Below are 22,511 nucleotides of genomic sequence, written 5' to 3' on the forward strand. Positions count from 1 at the left end.
CTTGCTTCTCCAAGAATCAAAAACACTATCATTTTGTTATCGCTATGCCCAAGATGGCTCCAACCATCACATCACCCACAAGGCCTTCTCTGTTTGCAAACAACAGGTCCACCGGGGTGCCTTCAGTAGTTGGTTCACTCACCAGCTGTGTCAGGCAGTTATCTTCCACATGGTCCAGGAACCTCCTAGACTGTTTCTTCTCTGCTGTATTGCATTTCTAGCAGACATCTGGTAAAATGAAGTTCCCCACGAGAACAAGGGCTAGTGATTGTGAGACTTCTCCCAGGAACAACTGGTAGGATAGAGGAACACTACTTGTGCTCCTGATCCCTTAACCAGTCATCCAAAGGCCCTGAAGTCTCTCTTGATTTCCCTTGGATTTCTTGTTGCAATATCATCACTGCCTACCTGAAAAATCAATGATGGATAGTAACCTGAGGGCTGTATCAGGGTAGGAAGTTTTCTCTTCATATCTTTAACCCAGGTCCCAGGGAGGCAGTAGACTTTCTAGGAAGTGCGTCGGTTCTGCATATTAGACCGTCTATTCCCTTCAGAAGGGAGTCTCCTATGACAACGACCCATCTTGTTTTCTTTATGGAGGCAGTTTTGATACAGGGTGTAAACTAACTTAATCTCAGTGACACCTCCAAGCTAGATGAGCCATTGTCCTCGTCATTGTTCAGTTCCGCTCACAGAGCCTGGTACCTGTTACGCAAGGGCACCTGGGAAGGTCGGGCAGTCACAGATGAGAGGCGCCTGCTGTGCCAGGCAGGAACTTGTCACCGTTGCCCCCTGTTCCTTAAGTCACCGTGTTCAACCAGGTGATGAGGATAGGGAATCCTTCGTGTCATGCGTCCTGTCGGCATGTTAGGCCTGACTCAGGGAAGGTAGGGTGCGATTTCAGTAGTCTCTCTCTTGCGCATAATACTCCTCAACCTACTCACCTCCTCCCAGAGCTGTGTCACTAAGTGGAGGAATTCCTCTCCCTGAACACACCTCCCACAAGTGTACTGACTGCTGCTGTCCCATACTGGCAAAGGAGCAGGGCACAGCCTGCAGCCTGACACCTGTGTGGCAATGTGTTCCCACCAGAGCTCTGTCACCAACAGTGAATTCCTTGTTAAGGGATAATTCATGCCACCTGCACTAGACAATTATAGGAAAATTGTAACTTGCTCTGAATCACATCTCTGGATGGAGTTTTATACCTCTGTCTACTAGCTACAGAGAGGGCTTGGCCTTCCAATTTTTATTCTCTAAGACATACCTGAGATGCCTCACATAGATGGCACTGAGCATGACATCATATGGTATGGAATATCCCTTTGGTCAGTTGGGTTCAGCTGTCCCAGCTGTGCCCCCTCCCAACTTCTTGTGCAACCCCAGCCTCCTCGCTGGTGGGGTGGGGTGAGAAGCAGAAAAGGCCTTGACTCTGTGTAAGCACGGCTCAGCAGTCACTAAAACATCCCTGTGTTATCAACACTATTTTCAGCACAAAACCAAACCATAGCCCCATACCAGCTACTATAAGGAAATTTAACTCTATCCCAGACAAAACCAGCACACAGTAACAGATAACTGAGTTTACAGTCAAAATTTTATGGTCTTTAATAACCATCTTGATTATGCAATTTGGAATGATTGGCTTTCGAGCAGAGTGGGAGGAGGGTATTTTTTATGTAGCAAAACCTGCCAGGGGTTGAGTGAGAAAACAAGAAGTATTCATGAATGACATCTTCATACCTGAGATCTCAATTCCTAAGCAATACTTTTCAATTAAAATTGCTATTGTTTTGATTTATTTTTCTAGATAGCAGGAGGAATGAGGTTGGAAAAATACTGCACCAGTAATACATTTTAGTCCTTTCCCCTAAATGCATACGTAGCCTAGAGCAGTGGCTGAAGACCTGGCTAAGCTTGATCATTAAGATCAGTTCCATGCTCATCCCTATAAAAGATATTATTCCTCATTTCAGAATTGGGCATTAACTGCCACTATAAAGTGAAACAATATAAGTCAAAATTATGCTGAACAGTTCTTGAAGACTTGAGAATATGCCTACATGATACTGCAAAACTCCAACAGAGAAAAAAGTAGTGTGGCTTAAGGAGACTGCATGCCTGAAAGCATCAGGACAGACAACTTTGCTGGAGATACGTGGCAGGGCAGAAGAGAATACCTTCAGCATTGGGTGCCGTTACAAAACCAAAAATTTCTCCTCCTCTTTTGGGAAGGACTAATGAGAAAGTATCAGTTTCTCTTTTTCCAGGCACACCTGTTACAATCCAGTTTTCTCCTCTTTTACTGACAATTTCTCTTTAAACTCTTGTAAGGTTAGTGCTAGTTATACCTGGTGTTTCTTTCATGTGGAGGGAGCAGGGTAGTTTACAGACAGCTAACCAGTTATTTTTTCACTTGTTTTAGTTTCCCATTATATCTGTAAGTTCTATGATCAGTGTGACTCTTTCTTTTTGTTACAAATAATGTTTCACCTTTGTATTTTCACCACTACCCAACAACAGTCAGGAAAAGTTAAATGCAATCCATGCACCTTAATCCAAACATTTTATGTGAGAATAATCCCAAATATTTATTTAAATACCTTGTTTTGAGAAATTAGCATATGTCAAGGCTTCTGCACCTCAGTGTTATATGAAGGTCTCTTAGGGAATTTCAGAGCAAACATACAGCTAAAGACTGTATGGATGCATTTTACTGTACTGTGTAGTTATTGCTGGTTCAAACATTTAAACTGCTTGTTCCCTAATAGCAGTGCTGTGGCTCTTATGAGCTGCTCAGATTCAGAATTCAACCATGATGGATGGATTTAACAAGCCAAGTCAGTGCTAAGGCATCTGGTCCGAAGTCATCAATATCACTCAAATTGAAATGTATTCTTAAAATGCAGCATAGTGTAAAACCAGAAGGATCTTTGCAGTTAAATATCTCCTTCCATATCTCTGTCACACAGTCACTTGTTCCGTTTCAAAACTGTGAGAAAAATCAGGTTACCTACATCCAAGGCACAACAGTTTAGAAGAAAAAAATGCTCCTCATTCTGTGACTTTCATTCCATTAATTCTATGGGTTTCACATATAAGTGACTATACTACATGAAAAAAATATGTGTTTTCATTATTCTTGGCTAGTCTTAAAGTGCTCATCTGATGACAAGATTTTAAGAGAGTGATGGGGTTTAACTTTCTAATTTCATGTTTGTCTTTTCTGTTTTTAGGTCCTTTTGTCAACACATTGAATTTATATCGTGTGACTTCAATTTTGTTTTTACCATTTTGCAAACTAATAAACGTCAATACTACAAAACTGTCTGATGGTCTTATCACCTACAAAAACTTGCTCTTTTTTTTTTTCTTATCACACAGATGAGAAAAATAGAGAAAGTGGGAAGGGATCTGGAGGATACTTTCAGTTCTGAAGGATAGGTATTGTAACCTGTCAGATTTTGTTTCTAATCATTCTGAAGTAAAATAAAGCAAAATTAGTATTCCAGGTTCCCATTTGGGGAGCTCCAAAATCATTACAGTGGCATGCAGGAGTATCTGCAACATTTAGATGGATGTTTCTTTATGTTTCCAGGTGTTTGTAAAGCTTTAGGTTATTTTCACACAGACTTTGTTATTTTAAACTCATGAAATAAACTTTTCAAATTTAATTGTAGACCAGTCAACAACGGGGATAAGGGAATAAGAATCTTCTTGAAGCTTTGGTTTTAAGCGAGATGTTTCTTTGCCAGCTTTGATTCCATTCCTTTGTAGAAATGTATTTATATTTGCAAATTTACTTCTTCTCAGTTTTGCTTCTCTGTTTAATTCATTGATGTGAATACCAATCAAGTCCAGACTTCTCAGTTTAGCACTGTATGATCTTACTTGTTTAGGACATATTTTAATATGATTTTACTAAGGTAGCAAATAGTGCAGAACTTCAATACAAAACAGCTTACAATAAATAATACACACAGCAGCCTCTGGCATTTTTAACATGTTTTCATTGTAAATGTACTTACTAATTCCCCTGCTTCATAAGAGTATTCTAATCCCAGTTGAATCATTTCTTCAGTGAGGACTTTAATCAGAAAACTGACTTTTAGAGCGCTGGAGCACTAGAATGTCATTTTATCTGTCAGTCTCAGTAGCAGATGAAGGGAAGTTTCTGTAAATGGCAAAAGTGACTTGTCATGCTATGGAAATAACCTACCCCTGACTTTCTGTCCATACAAGGTATCTAATTATACACCTGTCTGTATAGTATTCTTACAAAATGCAGGAATACTGCCTTAACAACCAACTTTATAATCTCTTAATTACATGTGTGAATACTGTTAACTGCCCAAAGCAATTAATATGGAAATACTTTTCTTCTGCTATAGTCAGGAGAGTACTGAGGGAAGTGGATGTTTCTGCATCTTTTCCAAGTCTTAACTTGGAGAGACAGAACAGTCACTGTAACCAGGTGCAGCAGCTCTTGAAGTCAGTGGAGAGACAGTAGTGGGATGACGGTTCAAGACCGGGTTTTAACAGATTATCGCTGACTGCTCTCCAGTCTCTTTTCCACAGATGCTTCTATTGCATAGTTTCAGTGCAGAATGAAGTCAGACATTGCTGCTCAGAGCTTTGGGGATGCTTTAAACACCAGCTATTCCTGTACTGTTCAAAGTACTTAAGTGTTTCTGAAATGCTTAATCCTTTAGAATGCCAAAGACAGTCATTAAAATTTAACAGTCATGTCTCTCAGTGTATGAAATTGGCACAGGTCTATAAAGTAAGCTTGCCCAATTCATTGTATATCTATTGTATTTCCACCAACTGTACTTAAATGACTACTTTGAAGCTGAAAAAGCTTAACAAATCATATATTAAATGTATTAATCACATTATTTCAAAGCTTTAAACAAATATACTTATTCAAAAAACATGCACAAAGCTACACTGAGAAAACTATTAGCAGATAGCTAATTGAAGAAAGTCCTTAACAAAATAGAAAATAGCAAGCTGAATTACTATTTTTCAGCCATGCATTGGCCAATGCATGTGAAAATGATAACCAAATTTAAAAAATGAATTTGTAATCGCACAAGAAACCAATATTTCAGAGGGCTCTTACAGGTACAGTGACCAAACATGAGATTGCTAAAGGCAGATGTGACTCCCTTTTGCTGCTGACTGACTTCCATGAAGGCTAAGGGAACTTGCATTTCCCAAGGAGAGATGGATCAACGAAAATATTAAGGGAATTCTTTCTCTGCACTGAAAACTTTGTGTGAATTGAGTAAGACCACCTAATTTACGTCAGTGAAAAATTTATGGGCCAGTCAGACTGTTGTGAGCTGCATCATTCTGCTTCTCTCAGGCAGAATTAACTGCACGGAGGGAGTAAGAGTAGTCAGAGCTTGGCTTTGTTCTTAATTATTTACTATAAATCTTTATGCAAGTGAAGAATTCTTTGCTTTTTATTTCTTCAGTCATTGCAGAAGTATATAATACAACTTGACCTCCAAAAAAACCGGGTCATGGTAAAGGGCCATGTCATAATTCTGTTTGGGAGCAAACATCCCAAATCAAACACACAGTCTGCTGCCCTGGTCAAATTACTCAGCTAAGCACAAAAGTCAGTAAAACAGGGTTATGCAGGTTGTCCAGTTGTTACCAAATGAGAAGGTGGGCCTTGATGCCAGTGTGGAGCCCAGATAAATAAGCACACTTGGAAGATTCTTTCATAGTGAACATAGACAAGATTGGTAAACTGTAGTTGCTCAACACAAGAATTCTGCAGTATTTTAGTTTTTCAAGTATTGATTTTGCAAATTTTATGTTATCCTCTCAGTTTTCAGAGTGTCAGGTAGAACTGAATAGTTCTGCGAATAATGAGAGAAGGTTATCATTACTAAGTATAATTTTATTAGGATAGAAAATACTCCTCTTGTGACATCATGTCAGAGTGACATTTCTTTGCTTCTTTGGTGGTGAGAACATGATGACAAAGCACAGCTGCAAGGTATGAAAATTTTCAGAATAAACTGAAGGCTTCTTATGTAAGTTACACAGAGTACCACATAGTAGTGGAGCTAGAGCTGCAGCTGTCGGGCTGTTCTGTGAAAAATTAGACTGCTCAAAATGTTTCAGCATTGATGCTAAGGAAAAAAGGTCAAGAGATACAATAATTTTAGGACTGGAGGTAGAGAAGAAGGTGGGGTTCATTCCCAGTGAACTGAGGTTCAGTGGCGTCAGTAGAGAAGGAGCTCTGTTGGTTTCACTGGACGCTGAACCTGGGTTCTGGAGAGTTCATAGAGACAGACAGAGTGACAGCCATAGATCATTCTGGCTCTTCTGGCTTGGCTTTACAGTTCAAAAGACAAACTTAATCAGTAATTATGTGCTGCAAGACCTTTGTTGTGACATGTTTGGTTAATGATCCTCTTCTCTTAATTCTCTTAATGCTCGTCTTACTTGTGCCCTAGGTAAAAATGGAAGACCTCAAACACAAATTCAGCACTTTGTCTATTTGTTTGTATACAACAGTCCTGCTTCCAGGGATTTTGTGGCATTTCAGGCACCAACAAAATATTTAAATTTGAATCCAGCTATTTGCTGTACCAGTCCATCTGGTGTTTATATCATCGGAGCTGCCCATAAGGAGATTCTTACCCTGCATTATGCACCAATCTCTTAATTGCACACTTTTTCCTTTGTTAGTTATTTTCTTCAGCCAGCATATACATAAATATATACATATACATTGTAATACTGTAACTTCCATGTACAGAACAATACCTATCAGTGGACTTGGAAAATTTGTCTGTTGCCAGTAAAAAGTGTCAGTGCTTATTAAGTTCATGAATGAAATTAAAAGCCAGGACCTCTTAACTTATAACCTTCTGGGCCTGCTTATTAATGCAAACCCACTAGAAAAATGTCTTATGACAATTTGACCTTTCCCGAACAATAATTCCTTATTCATGGTCAATTAGGAGGGTTTTCCTCACTTAAAAAAATATAAGAGAACCAACTAATTAGATACCTACAATCAAGTTGTTGAAATGGCAGTTGATTCTTTTTGATAAGTCAAACCTCTGTATTTTACTCCCTCAGTTGGGAATAAATGCCTGCATGCAGCACTCTTTTTACAAAGATTTAATGTAGCAATGCACGCAGGAAATTGCCTCTTAATTTAGTGTTTGCACATCTTTGCCAACAGCAGTTTAATTTTAGATATAAAACTCTCCTCAGTACAATATTGTCCTGCCTTGTCCGTGTAATGCAAAAAAACATCTGGAGAGTTCAGTGAACATCTTTGTGGGAGGGTAAGCGGTGGCTGAGAGTTAGAGTTGCGTTTTTTATTGCTATCAGCAGTTTTTAATTCCATGCCATTGTTTAACCTTCAATATGGTTACTCTAGGGGTATATTTGAGTGAGTTCAGCATTTTATTTCGTGTTCTCTGTGGGTTCCCTACATTTGAATGACAGCATTGTAGACCAAACTGTACGCTGAAATTAAATATGCTGAGATTAAGAATGTTTAAGTCTTCAGTGTTTGTACTTTTAGAGTTTTCATAAAATAATTGCCTGTGTTTTTCCTAGCCTTCTGCTGTAAAAATCTCACCTACAAGGCAAACCAGGTGAAGTTTTACAAATAATTGCTTTACGATGAACCATTTTAAGTGTATTTTGTGTTCAGTTTCAAAATTTTATATATATATATACACATATATGCATCTATATAGAATCATAGAATCATTTGGGTTGGAAGGGACCTTGAAAGGTCATCTAGTCCAACCTCTGCTGCCATGAGTAGAGACATCTTCAACTACATCAGGGTGCTCAGAGCCCCTCCAACCTGACCTTGGATGCTTTCAGGGATGGGACTTCTACACTCTCTCTGGGCAAACGCAGTGTTTCACCACCCTCATAATAAAAAATTTCTTCTTTATATCTAGTCTGAAAACCAATATATATTGGGTTTATATATAAAACAAATATTTTGGGTTTTTTTAATTCCAAATGTCTAGGTCTTCTTTGTTTCATCCATAGTTTTTAACTCCTTAGGATTGATTTTTATCAGTGTCTCATGTAGACAGTAGAAAAGCTTGGCAAAACCAGTTGCAAATCATTTTACTACTGATTTCAACATGTCACTTGTGTAGGCAAGTCTTGCAGCAGTAACATGACACGTGTTAGACAAAGTGCAACCAACAGAAGGGGTCAGTAACCCCTGGGTTCGGGACTGGTGTTGTGCTTCAGTAAGCATTCAGCAGCCTTTTAGGTGAGCCCATTTACTTTCACGTTGCAAGGGACTAACACCACCTCTGTGGTCAGTCCCTGTCTCAGCTGGAGAGACAGTGACTGATAAGAACTGGCAGCTTCTGCAAAGAGGTGATACGTGCACAGAGATCATCTCGGTATGCCGTCAAGGCCTTTTAAGTTACTTTGCTCGTAATAAGAGGATGCCAGAAGACCTTTCTAGTCTATGTATAGACTATATATATTTATACACACACATGTATACACAGCTGTATGCCAATGGTATAACATATATATGGTTATTCTGCTTCAAACTTGCTGCAATTTCAAAGCCATTTCATTACTTCTTTCTCCTATGGTTACCTTTTTCTAAAATGTAATCTGCCAAAAAATACCATCATGATCATATGCTCAAGTGTATGTTGTCATGCTGAGAGAAGGCTTCTCTGTGGAGCTGCGGGTTCATCCCATCAGTAGATCATCCTGCATTAATCCCTCAAGCACTAATGCTAAGAAATCTGTTCTGAGTTCCCTTAACTAATAAGTGACTCTCACTCCTTATCAGCATAACAAGTAACAGCAAGGGCTTTGTAAACAGAAAACATCACTAGGCTTTGTTTGTCTGTTCTGTCCATATCCTTGATTACAGAAGAAACACGAGGACATGACAAGAGAAATGCATCTCAAGTTCTCAATGAAACATCAAGCTGTGGCGCAGCATTTGGTGTTACGTGCAGCAGGCAAAACCCCAGGTTCCACACAGCGCTTTGCTATTCTTTTTTGGCTACTCTCTAAGACTGGAGGGACTAGGACTGCAGCCCTTGTATGATAATATCAGCAGTGCAAATTATATATTACAACAAATAAAAGAAGACTGCACAACTGTGCCAGTTTAAAGAGGAACTTTTTGCACTCACTTTGCAGTCCTGTTGTGCTTCTAGATCACCACAGTCTGGCTTTGCAGTAAAGGAGAATGCAGCACTTTATCTGCAGGCTGCTTTATCTGAGGAGTTCTGCTTCAGAGTATCCAGGTTATTTTTGGAAATTGTTTCTAGATGGTCACTTCACCACAGAACAGACAAAAACCCCTAGTTCTTCCCTTAGCCAAGGCATGCAAAATACTTGCAACAGATGGAAAACCTTAGAACTGAGAGTGGGAGGAGGAACACTCCAGTAACACCATGTTACTGGTATTCCAGAATAAAACTCGCAGACCTTTCACCAGAGCCAGAACCATACTGTCCTGCTGGTAGTGTCAAACTATGACACAATGGAAAGTGTTTCCCTTTTTTGGAAAACTTTAATAGTCCTTATCACTCTAATACTTGAGTACTTCAGAGTAATCGGTGACCCTCAATAATGCTACAAGGAGCTGAAGAGGTTGATTTAGACAACAGAAACTATGTAACAGGAAAAATCAAGCATCTTACATAATTTCGTTGTGTATGTTCTGAAGTCAACAGAAAGATACAGGCACTTCAGAAGTTCCAGAATATATTTGGATGGGTTTCTTCATGTGAGATAAATGTCTTTATTGACTAAAAAGGGAACAAAGATTACTGACTTAGAGAATGCATCTCACTTTTAAATGCCTTCTAGAATTGAGATCAGTACCACACAAAGGCATTGTTCTCAAGACTTCTGAAGAGTTAGAAGAGGAGCCAAAAAGTAAATCTAGCTCTCGAATAACTAACTCCAATAGTTTAACCACTGGTCAGTCTGTTATGTGTTTTACTTATTCTATTACTATATATGAATCATAGAATGGCTTGTGTTGGAAAGGACCTTTAAAGGTCATCTACCCCAATGCCCCCACCATAAGCAGGGGCATCTTCAACTAAATCAGGTTGCTCAGAGCCCTGTCCAACCTGGCCTTTAATGTTTCTAGGGACGGGGCATCGACCACCTCTCTGGGCAACCCATTCCAGTGGTTTACCATGCTCATCATAAAAAATTTCTTCCTTATGTCCAATCTAAATCTACCCTCTTTCAGTTTAAAACCATTACCCCTTGTCCTGTCACAGCAGGCTGTGCTTAGAAGTTTGTCCCCATCTTTCTAATAATTCCCCTTTAAATACTGAAAGGCCACAATAAGTTCTCTACAGAGCCTTCTCTTCTCCAGGCTGAACAACCCCAACACTCTCAGCCAGTTCTCACAGGAGAGGTGCTCCAGCCCTCTCATCATTTTCGGGGCCCTCCTCTGGACCCACTCCAACAGTTCCGTGTCCTTCCTGTGCTGAGGAATCCAGAGCTGGACACAGGGATCTCACCAGAGCAGAGTAGAGGGTCAAAATCACCTCCCTCGACCTGCTGGCCACACTGCTTTTGATGCAGCCCAGCATACGGTTGGCCTTCTGGGCTGCCAGTGCACATTGCTGGCTCATGTCCAGCTTCTCATCCATCAGTACCCCCAAGTACCTCTCTGTAGGGCTGCTTTCAATCCCTTCATTCTGCAGCCTGTATTGGTACTGGGGTTTGCACCGACCCAGGTGCAGGACCTTGCACTCAGTCTTTTTGAACCTTGTGAGATTCACATGGGCTTACTTCTTGAGCTTGTCCAGGTCCCTCTGGACAGCAATCTATTAACACTATTGTTTACACATATAAATATGTATAAAATATTATACTATTTATTCTTTTTTATCATTAACATATTTTATTTTATTAGCATATGTTTTATTTATCGTTTTACACTACTATCACTGAATCACCATACATATACTACAACAAATATAATGAAACAAATTATAAAGAGGAAAAATGTATATGTAGCAACTCTTAAGTTTATGCAAAGTGGTAACCAGATGGGAGAAAATTATTTTCAAGCATCTAAGTCTAGTAAAACCACATACTGTGCCTTAGAGCAATTCTTCACTGTTTGGAGAAGGGTGGTCAGCTTAGCAGAATGGGCTGTATATGGCTGTATAGAAAATAACCCGCATTAGACCAAGGCATTGTATCTAAAGGAAGGAAGCAAAGAGCTAGTACTCGCTGTTAAATTATCCATGTCAAGAAAACAGACAGCTATCTTGTATTAATCTTTTCTTTGTTAAAAATGTACATTTGTTCCTAAAAGCAGCAATACAACAAGCCAAAGATTGGACCTCATTCATTTAGAAGCATGGAAACGAAAGGGACGTAAAGAACATCCACAGGCAACTCCTACACCATGGACATGATAGTTGCCACCTCCTTCAGTTGGGATTATTCCTAATGCAAAAGTTTGCTCTCCCTTTGTACTTTTATTGGCCACTGGGAGGAAATTAGTGTGCAGGAAATGGAAGAGTTCATCAGCTGGAGAAAAATTTCTTTCCTATCAGCTGATGAGTGATTTTGCCTGCAGGGAGCTGCTAGAAGTCACATGTGAAGAGCCCACATAAGTATATCACTGGAAAAGGACAAAGCTGTGAACTTGGGTAGATGTCTTTTGCTTGGAGGCCACCGTTTTCTGTGAAGTCATTGTGGCCAGGTAGCTGCACGCCAAATTCAAAGAGTCTCATTCATCACGCCTTAGATTTGGATTTCAGCTACAGCTATCACCTATCCTATATCCACACCAAGCCCCAGTGGGGACCTCATAAAAGCTCAGCATCTGGATGAAATAGCTGCTTCAGGTGCAGCAGATGATTTCTTAAGATTTGAAGTTGTTTTCACTGGTGCTGTTGTCTTTTAGGGAAATCAACATGGTTTGCATCTGAAGAGGCTGTACTGTTTTTCTTAACAACATTTTATGATTACTGGCAAATAACAGCTTTAACCTCTCACAGAGGGGAAGAGAATGACAGGGGCATGCAACTGGGGCATGCAACTGATCTGAGCAGACAACTCAAGGCTGCGATCTACTCTTTCAGTCAATATAAACCGACAATGTGATTATGTACCTTCAAAACAAAAATGTGCTTTGGAATGGCTCAGGAAATACTTACCAAGCGTAATTATTATTTAAACACAGCACCCTCAGAAGTCTCATCACTCAAACATGTGGATGAGGTGTTTTATTCCAGTTGTCCTTCCATGGTGATGGAAATAACATTTGGATGTTTAGATAGTGTTAAAGCTTGTTTTAAAAATGCTTCAGCGGAAATACAATATACCTGTCGTTTCCATGCTTGATGTTTGTTATGCTTTCTTTTCAAAATAGCTATTCATTTTCCCCTTGTTTTTCTGCAGCAGTTAAGTTCATGGATGAACCAGAATCATCAGGCGATGACATTTTAGTTACAGCCAGCACTTATGAAACGTTGCCTTTCTTTATTGGTTCAAGTGATCTCTCCACCACGCAGCCTGAAGACGTTATTACAGACGAGCTACCATCAGACCAAACAGCACCATTGCCTGCAGCAACCAGCCCATCCTACAGCCACTCTCAGATCATCGAACAGTCCCTTGAAGTACCAGGTTCCTCCGTGCCTGCATCTGAGAGCATTCCTCTTGATGGTACCGGGACAGGAGTGCAGGACATTGCTGCCGAGTTAGATTACATCGGTGTGATGAGCACAGCAGGGCTGGATGAAGTGGAGCATGGCAGCGGTTACATCTCAGTGCTGACAGCTGAGCCTGCAGAAGCCACGCCAGCCCCTACACTGAAGTATGTAACTACCAGTTCCATGACAACCGCAGCCAAAGGCAAAGAGCTAGTGGTTTTCTTCAGCCTGAGGGTAACCAACATGCACTTTTCTGATGACCTCTTCAACAGGAGTTCGACAGAATACAAAGCTCTAGAACAACAGTTCATGCAATTGGTGGGTGAATGTCAACTTGAACATCACAAGCAATAGTTGGGGACAGTTTAAATGCATATGCTGAAGAGCACAGCTTTTTAACGATATCAGACCCCCTACTACAATTCTGTCTGATAAGCTGCATCTTTAAATGTTTGATAAACCTGGGATGCTCTCAGGGTATGAAAAAAGAGTTTATGAAGTCAGTGATGAAAGTTTTTACTTGTTCAAGAGACTCCAGATATATGCTTGGCATGTAATTTATTTGGCTCTTTCTTAGATTTTATGTCAACAGAATAGCAGTGCTGATTACATCTAAGGCTTGTGTGTACACGCTGGATTTAAAAATAGGCCTTTTAAAATATATCATCGCTTAGCAGGGCGAATCTGATTAGATATGGATTTTCTCTGTGGGTACAATAGGGCAGCAGGTCAGCTCAGTAACATGCCTATTACGCTGTGCTCTAACCTGCCTGGATTGAACGTTTGAAAATAATTAAAGTTGGCTTTTGAGTGAGGTAATTTTTCTCTCTTCCAGATGAATAAACTCCCCAATTGCTGTGCATTTCATTACAGGGGAAATTGCTGCCCATCCATCTCAATACATTATTGAGAAAGATGGAAAAGTCTAGAAGAAGATAGTGCTAAATTGAGAAGTGAATTTGGTGGTGGAGTTTAACAATTGTACTAAATTCAGAGAAATAAGTGCGTGATGTGTGTACTTGATAATGAAAAGCGACTATAAGAGAAGCTAATAGCAGGTAGACATTGACAGTAAGTTAAAAGAAAGGCAAATTTCTGTTTTGCAGCTACTTCCATACCTTCAGTCCAACCTTACAGGCTTTAAGCACCTGGAAATACTTAACTTCAGGAATGGAAGTGTGATTGTGAATAGCAAAATGAAATTTGCCAGGACAGTGCCATACAATATCACGGAAGCGGTACACTGCGTTTTGGAAGATTTCTGTGATGCTGCAGCCCAGCGCCTCAATTTGGAGATTGACAGCTATTCCCTGGATATCGAGCCAGGTAAGATGAAATTAATAATGTATGTGCAAAACCAAAGTCAAGCAGATCATCTTTTCCGGGTTGTTACAGCTTCAGAATTGTTACTGCTTTGGAAATAACGATAGCAATAGCCTCCCGGTGATCAGGAGAAATAAGAAAATCCAAGATGTGGCAAATTACCTGCAGACATATTTTCATACTATAACGAAATGCTGGGTGGAGGTGTTGGCCTCTGCATGTACACCAACTGCTTTTCAGAGCCAAACATAGGGAACTATAAAGCTCTCGAGAATAAGGGCTGGGCAAAGACAAGTATAAATAATGCTCATGTGCAGTTTACAGGAGTGGCTTATGCAAATCTTGCCCCTGAGTATGTAAACATAATTTCTGATGATTTTTGCAACGTTGTAAGCAAACAATAGTTTAGAGCATCATTAAATCTATTTTTAAAGGGCTACAGGAGTTCAAGACAGATGGAGATCATTTCTAGGAATAATTGGATTCTACAGATACTCACTGACCAGAGCATTACTATACATAGCGCTCCATAGATTTGTAATTCCAGAATCCCTCCTGATTTAACACCCTTTAAATAAGTCTGTAGTCTTTGTTAAACAGTAGAAAGTTAGTAACAACGTATCTGGACAGTACTGTAATGTAGGAAGCTTAAAGTTTTCAAAAACTACGTTTTTTACAAAATGGAAGCCTGGACCTATTTTCAGGTTTTGTTAATTATTTCAGGGCTGAATTTAATTTCATTGGCATGGAGAAAAATGATACCAATACCTTAGCATGCAGATGCATTTAGCAGTTTTGGTTAAGCTGTCTTTTTACATACAGATCTCTGACAACTCCAGAACAACAACAAAAAAAATCCATTTAAGGTTCATGGAGGCAGTTTCTAATCTGTTTTCATTTTCTGTAACTCCTTGTAGACACTAAGAGAAAGGGTAGTGTGTGGTAAAGAAAACTAGCAAAATCACAGTATTTAACCTTTCAAATACTGCCGTGATAAACTGATGTTTTGCTGAATATTAAATGAGTTCACTAGAAAGAATGAACTTGGGGCTACCCCACATTCTCCGCTTCAGTAGTAAATTTTCATTAAAAAAAAATTAAAAAGAAAATGTTGCTAAAATGCAAACACAGAAAAAAATTTAAATCTTTCATCTTGATCCATATCAGCTGCTTTACTGATGCAGTGCTTCAACATTAATTCAAGAAAACTGCATCACAACGAGTTTGCTGAGAGCACTGTTCTTTCAAGGCTTATGAGCAGTCATAAAATGTCAAAATAGAAGACATTATATTTAGAAAGCCAGAATATTCCCACACAGGTGTTTCAAAGCCCTACTATCTTTTCACTTCAGAAAAAAAAAATACAAACAAAACAAACCCCAACCTGTTTATTCAATTAAGGTAATTTATGCAAATTCCTATTTATTCTGAAAATAAGAGCCATCTAGTGGCAACAAAGTTATACCACATTGAAACACTGATAGGCCCTGACAGTCCAAAATGTCTGTCAAGACTGAGCAGCTGCAAAGGGCTGACTGCATTGGTCATAAATAACACCATACAGAATAACAGAGCGGGCTTTTAAAAATACCTGCATGCATTTTCTTTTGTAATGTAAACAAAGTGAAAACACAGAAAAGATTATGAAGTCTGGCAAGTACATAGCCCAACTATTAATGAAAATGAAACGTTATCACAAAAAACATGCCCCTCCAGCCCAAAAAAATGCTCATGCCGAAGTCTACCTGCCCAGTAGAAACATGCCAAGACCTTTCAGCTTCTGAAAACCGCAGGGCTGTAGCACGCGACCCTGGGTAATGCAGAGCCTGCGCCTCCTTACCAGCAGCATCAACCTTTACTTCCACTAGTATGAAGGTAAACTGTGACCATCAGAACTGGGGAGGGACTTAGAGGAGACATGCAGCTAATGCAGCTGTCAATGCTTTAATCAATTACTCAGTCATGCAAAGTCTTTTATCAAGCATTTTTCCTTCAGAAGTGTTCTGGTTTTGCTTGGAATGCAATTCCGTGTGGGATAAGAAAAGAATCTGTAAGAACTGATATCCCCTTTTGATTTGCCAGCTGTTTCTCTTTCATTAGAGACTAAAGTTTGTAATTCCTAATCAGTAGTATCAATGACTGGAGCAAAGTACTTGGAAAAAATATATATATATATAAAAAAAAAAAATACAGTTACCTTGTAATCTATTCCATTACTTTGATGCCCAGTTATTAGAATTTGCATGTACACACATTTACAGTCCAGGAGCAAAGCGTATCCCAAATTAACGAGCACATTACATATAGCAAAGGGAAACTGAGCATGCTAAAACTCAGTAATCTTATATTAAAAAAAAAAAAAAAAAAAAACCAGCCATGGAATTATAGAGGGGTTAAAAGTGAACAGCTCTACTGGATTCATTTCTACCAGTTAGGCATATCCTATGTGTGTCTGAGATTTCCAGTACTACTAACAAAGAATGCAATGCCCATTTTTCATTGACATTAGTGTTATGGAGCATCTAGGGCCATGAAGTGGCTGCAGAAGGAAATTCTCAGCCCAGACAGCACCTGCAGGTACCAGCTGTAATATCCAGTAAGAACCTTCCTTTTAAACTACAGATTTTCTTCTTAAGAAATGTTAAGCTCTGAGCTCCCCGGTTCAAGAAAGATGAGGAACTGCTAGAAAGAGTCCAGAGGAGGGCAACTAGGATGATGAAGGGACTGGAGCATCTCCCCTATGAGGAAAGGCTGAGAGAGTTGGGCTTGTTCAGCCTGAAGAAGACTGAGAGGGGACTCATCAATAGATACAAATATCTTAAGGAAGTCACGAGGACGGAGCCAGACTCTTTGCAGTGGTGTCCAGCGACAGGACAAGGGGCAATGGGCACAAACTGAAACATAAGAGGTTTCAGTTGAATATGAGGAAGAACTTCTTTACTCTGAGAGTGATGGAGCACTGGAACAGGCTGCTCAAGGAGGTTGTGGAGTCTCCTTCTCTGGAGATATTCAAGGCCCGCCTGGATGAAGTCCTGTGTAACATGTTCTAGGAGAACCTGCTTTAGCTGGAGGGTTGGACTGGATGATCTCCCGAGGTCCCTTCAACCCTTGCGATTCTGTGATTCTGTGATAGCTAAAAAAGGGCTGGTTTTCTTCCACACTGATGTATTAGGTGATTCTGAATTCTATAGACCAGACCTGGGACCAAGTTCCTCTCCACAGCTAAGACTGCAATGGGCAAACTTCCTTTGACCAGGTCCGGTCGCTCAGGACCTGCTGTCCTGCTCTGTGGGAGCCCAGCTCCTATCCGTATATCTGCTCTCATGTCCTTCTCTGTGCTCCGTTTTCCTCTGCTGCTCTTCCTGTCTTTGTACACTTGTTGTTGTTGGGTTTGCCTTTCTGGATTCACACACCTTATTGAAACTGTTTGCTGGCAAGAACAGAATTTTGCCTTGTACCTCCGGGCTTTACCCCCTAGCACGCAGGAAGCTGCCTCCACAAGACAAGATTGGTGGATGCAGCCCTCCTCCTTATCATCCCATCAGCTGGGCTGATCATGGCATTAAAATGACTCCTCCTGAGTCTTTTCCATTTCTAGTTAGAAGCAGAGAATGGGAAAGAAGAAGTAGACTTGTGTAAGAGGAAGTTAGGACTTTAAGCTGTATCTGATTTGGGCCTTCTTATGAACATCAGCAGACTCATTTTCCCTTAATCTCACAGAAGCATCCCTCACTAATATTTTAAAAACAAACAAACAAACAAACAAAAAAACCAACCACGTAAGTTTTCCCATGCTAACAACATCACTTTCAGAAAAGCTCTGGAAGCACATCTTTTCTCTAGACAGCGACAGTATTTCCAGGTTGTAGTCCTCGTTGTATTGTGCAATATTCAATAATCTAATTCCCTCCCCTTGACATGCCCTAAATTATGCTTTTAAGATGATTATAGTCAAAACTCTCTCTTACACATATGCAAGGCTGTCGCATAGTATCCATGAGTATAAAACTAGTGCTTACAGTAAAAAAAAAAAAAAAAGGATAAAAATATCCAAATGTGAAAATCCTTGTCAGTGAGTTCAAAATTAAATGGCTGTGATAGGGTAAACAAATGTACAAGTAAATATACACTTGCACGCTTGCTGTGTCACCTATGGAAAGAAGGATGTCTGTCCTTTTAGGCTGGACTACATCCTTCTATTCACATGCACAAGTAGCAGGCCAGTAAATGCGAATTTTTTTCTCTAGCTGCCACAAAGCCTGCCAAGTTACTTTGGGGTAATGCATCAATTAATGATTTACCCATCCTTTACAGCTGATCAGGCAGACCCATGCAAATTCATGGCGTGTGACGAGTTTTCCGAATGCATAATGAACGAGCAGACAAAAGAGGCTGACTGCCTTTGTAAACCTGGTTACGCAAGCCAAGACGGATTACCCTGTCGGAGCCTGTGCGAGCTGGAACCCCATCTTTGCATCAATGGTGGGAAATGCGAGTTAGTTCCAGGAAGAGGAGCTGTCTGCAGGTAAATAAATGGTGCTTAATGTGAATTCTGTTAACGGACCCCTGACACGTTTATTGCATGAACAAGCAGGGGCGAGTACACGCTTTTCAGCAGTGTTATTTTTCATAAACTATGCTACTAAGCCAAGACCTCAATATTCAGACAGTTCAAGTGACACTGCAATACTCCTCTTCAGTATAAATAGTCTCACTATGGATAAATCCATCTCTGCCTGTCACTACACATAGAACATCACGATCTGGATATTTTTTTAAGAGATGCTAAAGATTTAGATTAGAAAAAATTTAGATTTAGAAATTTATTACAAATCCAGCATCATTGGCAGAGAAGTCAAGTACAAAACCATGCGTTCTTTTCAGATTTCCAAATACATCTTGGAAGAATGAAATAACACATTCATGTTTTTGCGATTGATTACATCGTAGTATTTTAAGAAATTAATTGTTTCTAAGTTGTGTTAAAAAGGAAATCTCTGTTTTTATAAGCATACCTGTGAACACTATTCTGATTCCAGACCACACAATAAAGCACATAAAGGCCGAGGCTGCTTTCAGGGCTTGAAGATTAGCAGCTCCACGTAACTGCAAACACATTCCGTAAGGATTTTTTACATGAAATGATGTTAAGCTGACACTGAGAACAAGCACAGCACTTGCACGCAGTCATTCTCTTTCTAAAGCCTCAGGTTCCATCCCACCGTAAGCCTGGGCTGCCCAGAGCATTACGTGGAACTCTGTATGCCAGACTGGCACGTGGTAGTTGACCAGGCACGCATATAAGCAAGAGACAAGTTACAGTTCCTTCACTTGTCTATTCTCTCTTAATACTGACCTTACCAGGTTAACGATACATCTTTCAGTGTGTTTAGGATTAACGTCAAAAAAATAAGACTAATGAGCAAATTATTCATATGATAATTTCACTGTAACAGCATAACTACCATAATTCATTTTCTGCAGTGGGCATCACACAAATAATAGAAGATTACATTGAATTCACCACAGTTACTGCTAAATTCCCAACTTGCCGAGTTGTGGTAGTGCAGCTGCAGTATTTTGCACTAGAACTCAAAAGGGCTCCTCTTCAAAACTCTGCTCAAGTAGCAAAGGGTGCAGCCTACTCCTCCAAGACGAACGCACTAAGGAAAACGACACCTTTCCGTTTCAGAAAAGCCCTGACTTGATGCACAGTAATAACCACACCCTCATTTGGAACAATTAAGTATTAAAGATAGTAAGTTAAACTTTTTGTGAATCATAGGGAGTTGCAAACCATCTTACTGCCAGTCTCAGACTGACAGCCCGTGCAAACTGGTACAGCCTGCCGAGAGAAAATGATGGCCTGTTACTTGCTCTAGTTAAGCACTTGTTTTGCTTGTGAATTTGCGCTGAGCGACGCTAGTTTTTCCATTAACTGGGCCCCCGTGTTCTCATACAAAACACAGGAATCTTCTCCCTTGCTTTAAAGGGAGCTGCGTGTAGTAGAACTCTATTTCAGACCTTGCTACTCAGATTAAAATCACCCATAAGCAGCATATGGGCTTCAAAGATGTGTTTAGACATTACTCCAAAACACACCTGAACGTCTAAGGTTCTAAACCATAAACGTTCTTTCAACTGCAGCTGTGGGGCTAGAAATGTGTCAGAGGTGTTCCAAATGCAGCGTTTCCTTAAGATTTGTAGGCTAGCAAAGAATGTATCGGTGTCATTTTGTTTAACTCTCATTCTCGTGAATCTAAGAATATTTTCTTTCCTCTATTATCAATCACATTATTTCATACAGACATGTAGCAATGAACTGTATTGGGAATACAAGTGTTTACATTTCATTGCAGATTTTCTGTTGTTTTCCTTTGAGGTGCTCTGTATTTTCTGCCTTCAAGTTCTGCATTTTTTTTTTTTTCTTCCTCTCCCTATTTTAGATGCCCTGTACGTAGACACGAGCTTTACCAAGGACAGCGCTGTGCAAAATTTGCTCCAGAACCCACACAACCCTTCATTTTTAAACATCTCATTCTTGGCTTACTAAGCCTTGTTTTTCTTTGCGTCATTTTAATTATTAAGTTAAGAAGAAAAAGCAAAAGAAACTCTAATCTGCAGTAAGCTGCTCACCATCTTTTCCTTCACATTTCAAAATATTCCTTTTGTTTCTTTTGCAATATAAAATCTTACCTAAACAAAAATGTTCTGCGTTGTAGAAGTTCTACTCTCAACAGCTGCCATTCAGAAAACGCTGTAAGGATTAATCCTGCTTTTGAACACGATGAGCTCACAACTAGCTCATGTCATACGGCTCCTAGTGTAAGTGCTCGCGTCACTTCCTCAGGGATCACTGATCACGAAGCATTACATGAACTTGAAAACACAATTCAGCGTGGAGGTAAAATGCACGGAAATACTTTTCTTACCCCTCAACAAACGGCCCCACCTCAAATAACAGCTCCATCTTCGTGTATTAACTCTACAACTAACTCAAATTTGATTCTAATCTCTTGCTTAGCACTTCCAGAACTAAGACGACTAATTCATTTGTTTGCTTTCCACATCTACTGCTGCGTAGGCGTTGTAACAGGACTGCAGAACTGCTCTTCTGGTGGCCCTCTTGCACGGCTTTGGTGCTCCATCCTACCCAAGTGCCTTTGGTGATTTAGTGAAATAACTAATCTAGGTGTTTTGGTTTGTTTTTTTGTTGTTTTTTTTTTTTTTAAACTGTTGTAGGTCACTGGACCAGTTTACAAAGCCAGAGCTGACGAGTTAGTCTGTGAAATTCTTCATTTCCAGCATTGGTCAGACAAAACCAAGGTTTGTGACTATTTTCGAGAGCTTTAAAAATCTGTGGAGTTTCCTCTTTGTCAATGTTGCCAGGAAGCCTCCTTGCACTCCTTCCACACAAACAAAAGCTCGTTTTTTCCTTTGGATGCTTGATAGGACAATAACAACCCCTTCCCAAGTGCTTTGATGCAACAAAGTGCCATTCTGCATACTCACTTGCTAAGGCGGCACTTGCCGACACAGATGAAGGCAGAAGGAATACCTAAAATGAAAAAGCAACACGGACCCTGTAAAAACAGCTTGTGCCTGTTCAAGCTATGCGGAGTTTGAACAAGCAGGAATCCTAACTTGAGCTGTATACGGCTCACATCTCAAACATTATTTCAGGTTTTGCGATTTGAAACCTCTTGTATCTCGGGGCGGGGGGAAGACAGAAAGGAGAAAAGCCGAGTCAAAAAATGCTCTAAAATTGCTACTGTCTCTTAATTCTGATGTATCAGAGTACACGCTCTGGAACGGCAGGCAAAAAGCTTTTACTCTGCCGTTTCCCTTTTTCTGAATCACAGCCCAGTTAGGAACAAAAAGCTCTGACTGCAGCTGTTAGTGCGGGAAATGCCCTGGCACCAGGTATACGCTATGGGGGACGGGACGCTGGGCTACGCCAGTCTTCGGCTTGAGCCAAAGTTTACAATTTACAAAGCCAAAATTTATGTTGTTATGTAAATAAAGGAACAAGCAGCGATACCCTCGAGGAGGATATATTTTCACTGATCTTCATCAAACAGAGGATTCCTGCCCAGGTCTGGTTTCTTTGGGTACTCAGGGTGACCCTTACAGACTGGGCTGACAAGCGGGGGGACTGGAACGCGGTGACAGGGAGCCGCAGTTCGGAAAAGCTCGAGAATGCATCGGCTTCACTGCCGATGAAAACAAGCGCGCAGATGTTTGCACAGAGACAGATGCGCTGTGCTCTCAGTTCGGGAATACCAGGGGTCGGCTGTTACAAATTCCCAAGTTTGCACGGCACGGTTGCTGCCCTTGCACTGAAAACAACGTGTAGAAGCTGAATAGCCCAAAGACTTTATGCCAGTTTTATCCCAGGCCTGCTCTAACCGTGAATCTTGCAGATAATTTAGATACGGCTGCTTTTGTAGCACGCTCCGTTCCCATTATATTACAGTCAAAAGGATGTTCTTCGGATTATGATGC

At 40.2% G+C, this 22,511-nt stretch overlaps 1 protein-coding gene across 1 annotated transcript in view; it reads left to right on the forward strand.

The window, feature by feature from the left end:
- IMPG1 (interphotoreceptor matrix proteoglycan 1) overlaps window positions 1-21,288 on the forward strand; it is a 70,831-nt gene extending 49,543 nt beyond the window's left edge. Inside the window, exons 13-16 of the mRNA XM_009646080.1 lie at window positions 12,430-13,001; window positions 13,790-14,009; window positions 18,321-18,531; window positions 21,249-21,288. Of these exons, the coding sequence (XP_009644375.1) occupies window positions 12,430-13,001; window positions 13,790-14,009; window positions 18,321-18,531; window positions 21,249-21,288 (1,043 nt within the window). The remainder of the gene's footprint in view (window positions 1-12,429; window positions 13,002-13,789; window positions 14,010-18,320; window positions 18,532-21,248) is intronic.
- Window positions 21,289-22,511: the final 1,223 nt, after the last annotated feature.

Source organism: Egretta garzetta, unplaced genomic scaffold, assembly GCF_000687185.1.
Source record: "Egretta garzetta isolate BGI_Z169 unplaced genomic scaffold, ASM68718v1 scaffold9, whole genome shotgun sequence".
In the NCBI taxonomy this organism is placed as follows: domain Eukaryota; kingdom Metazoa; phylum Chordata; class Aves; order Pelecaniformes; family Ardeidae; genus Egretta; species Egretta garzetta.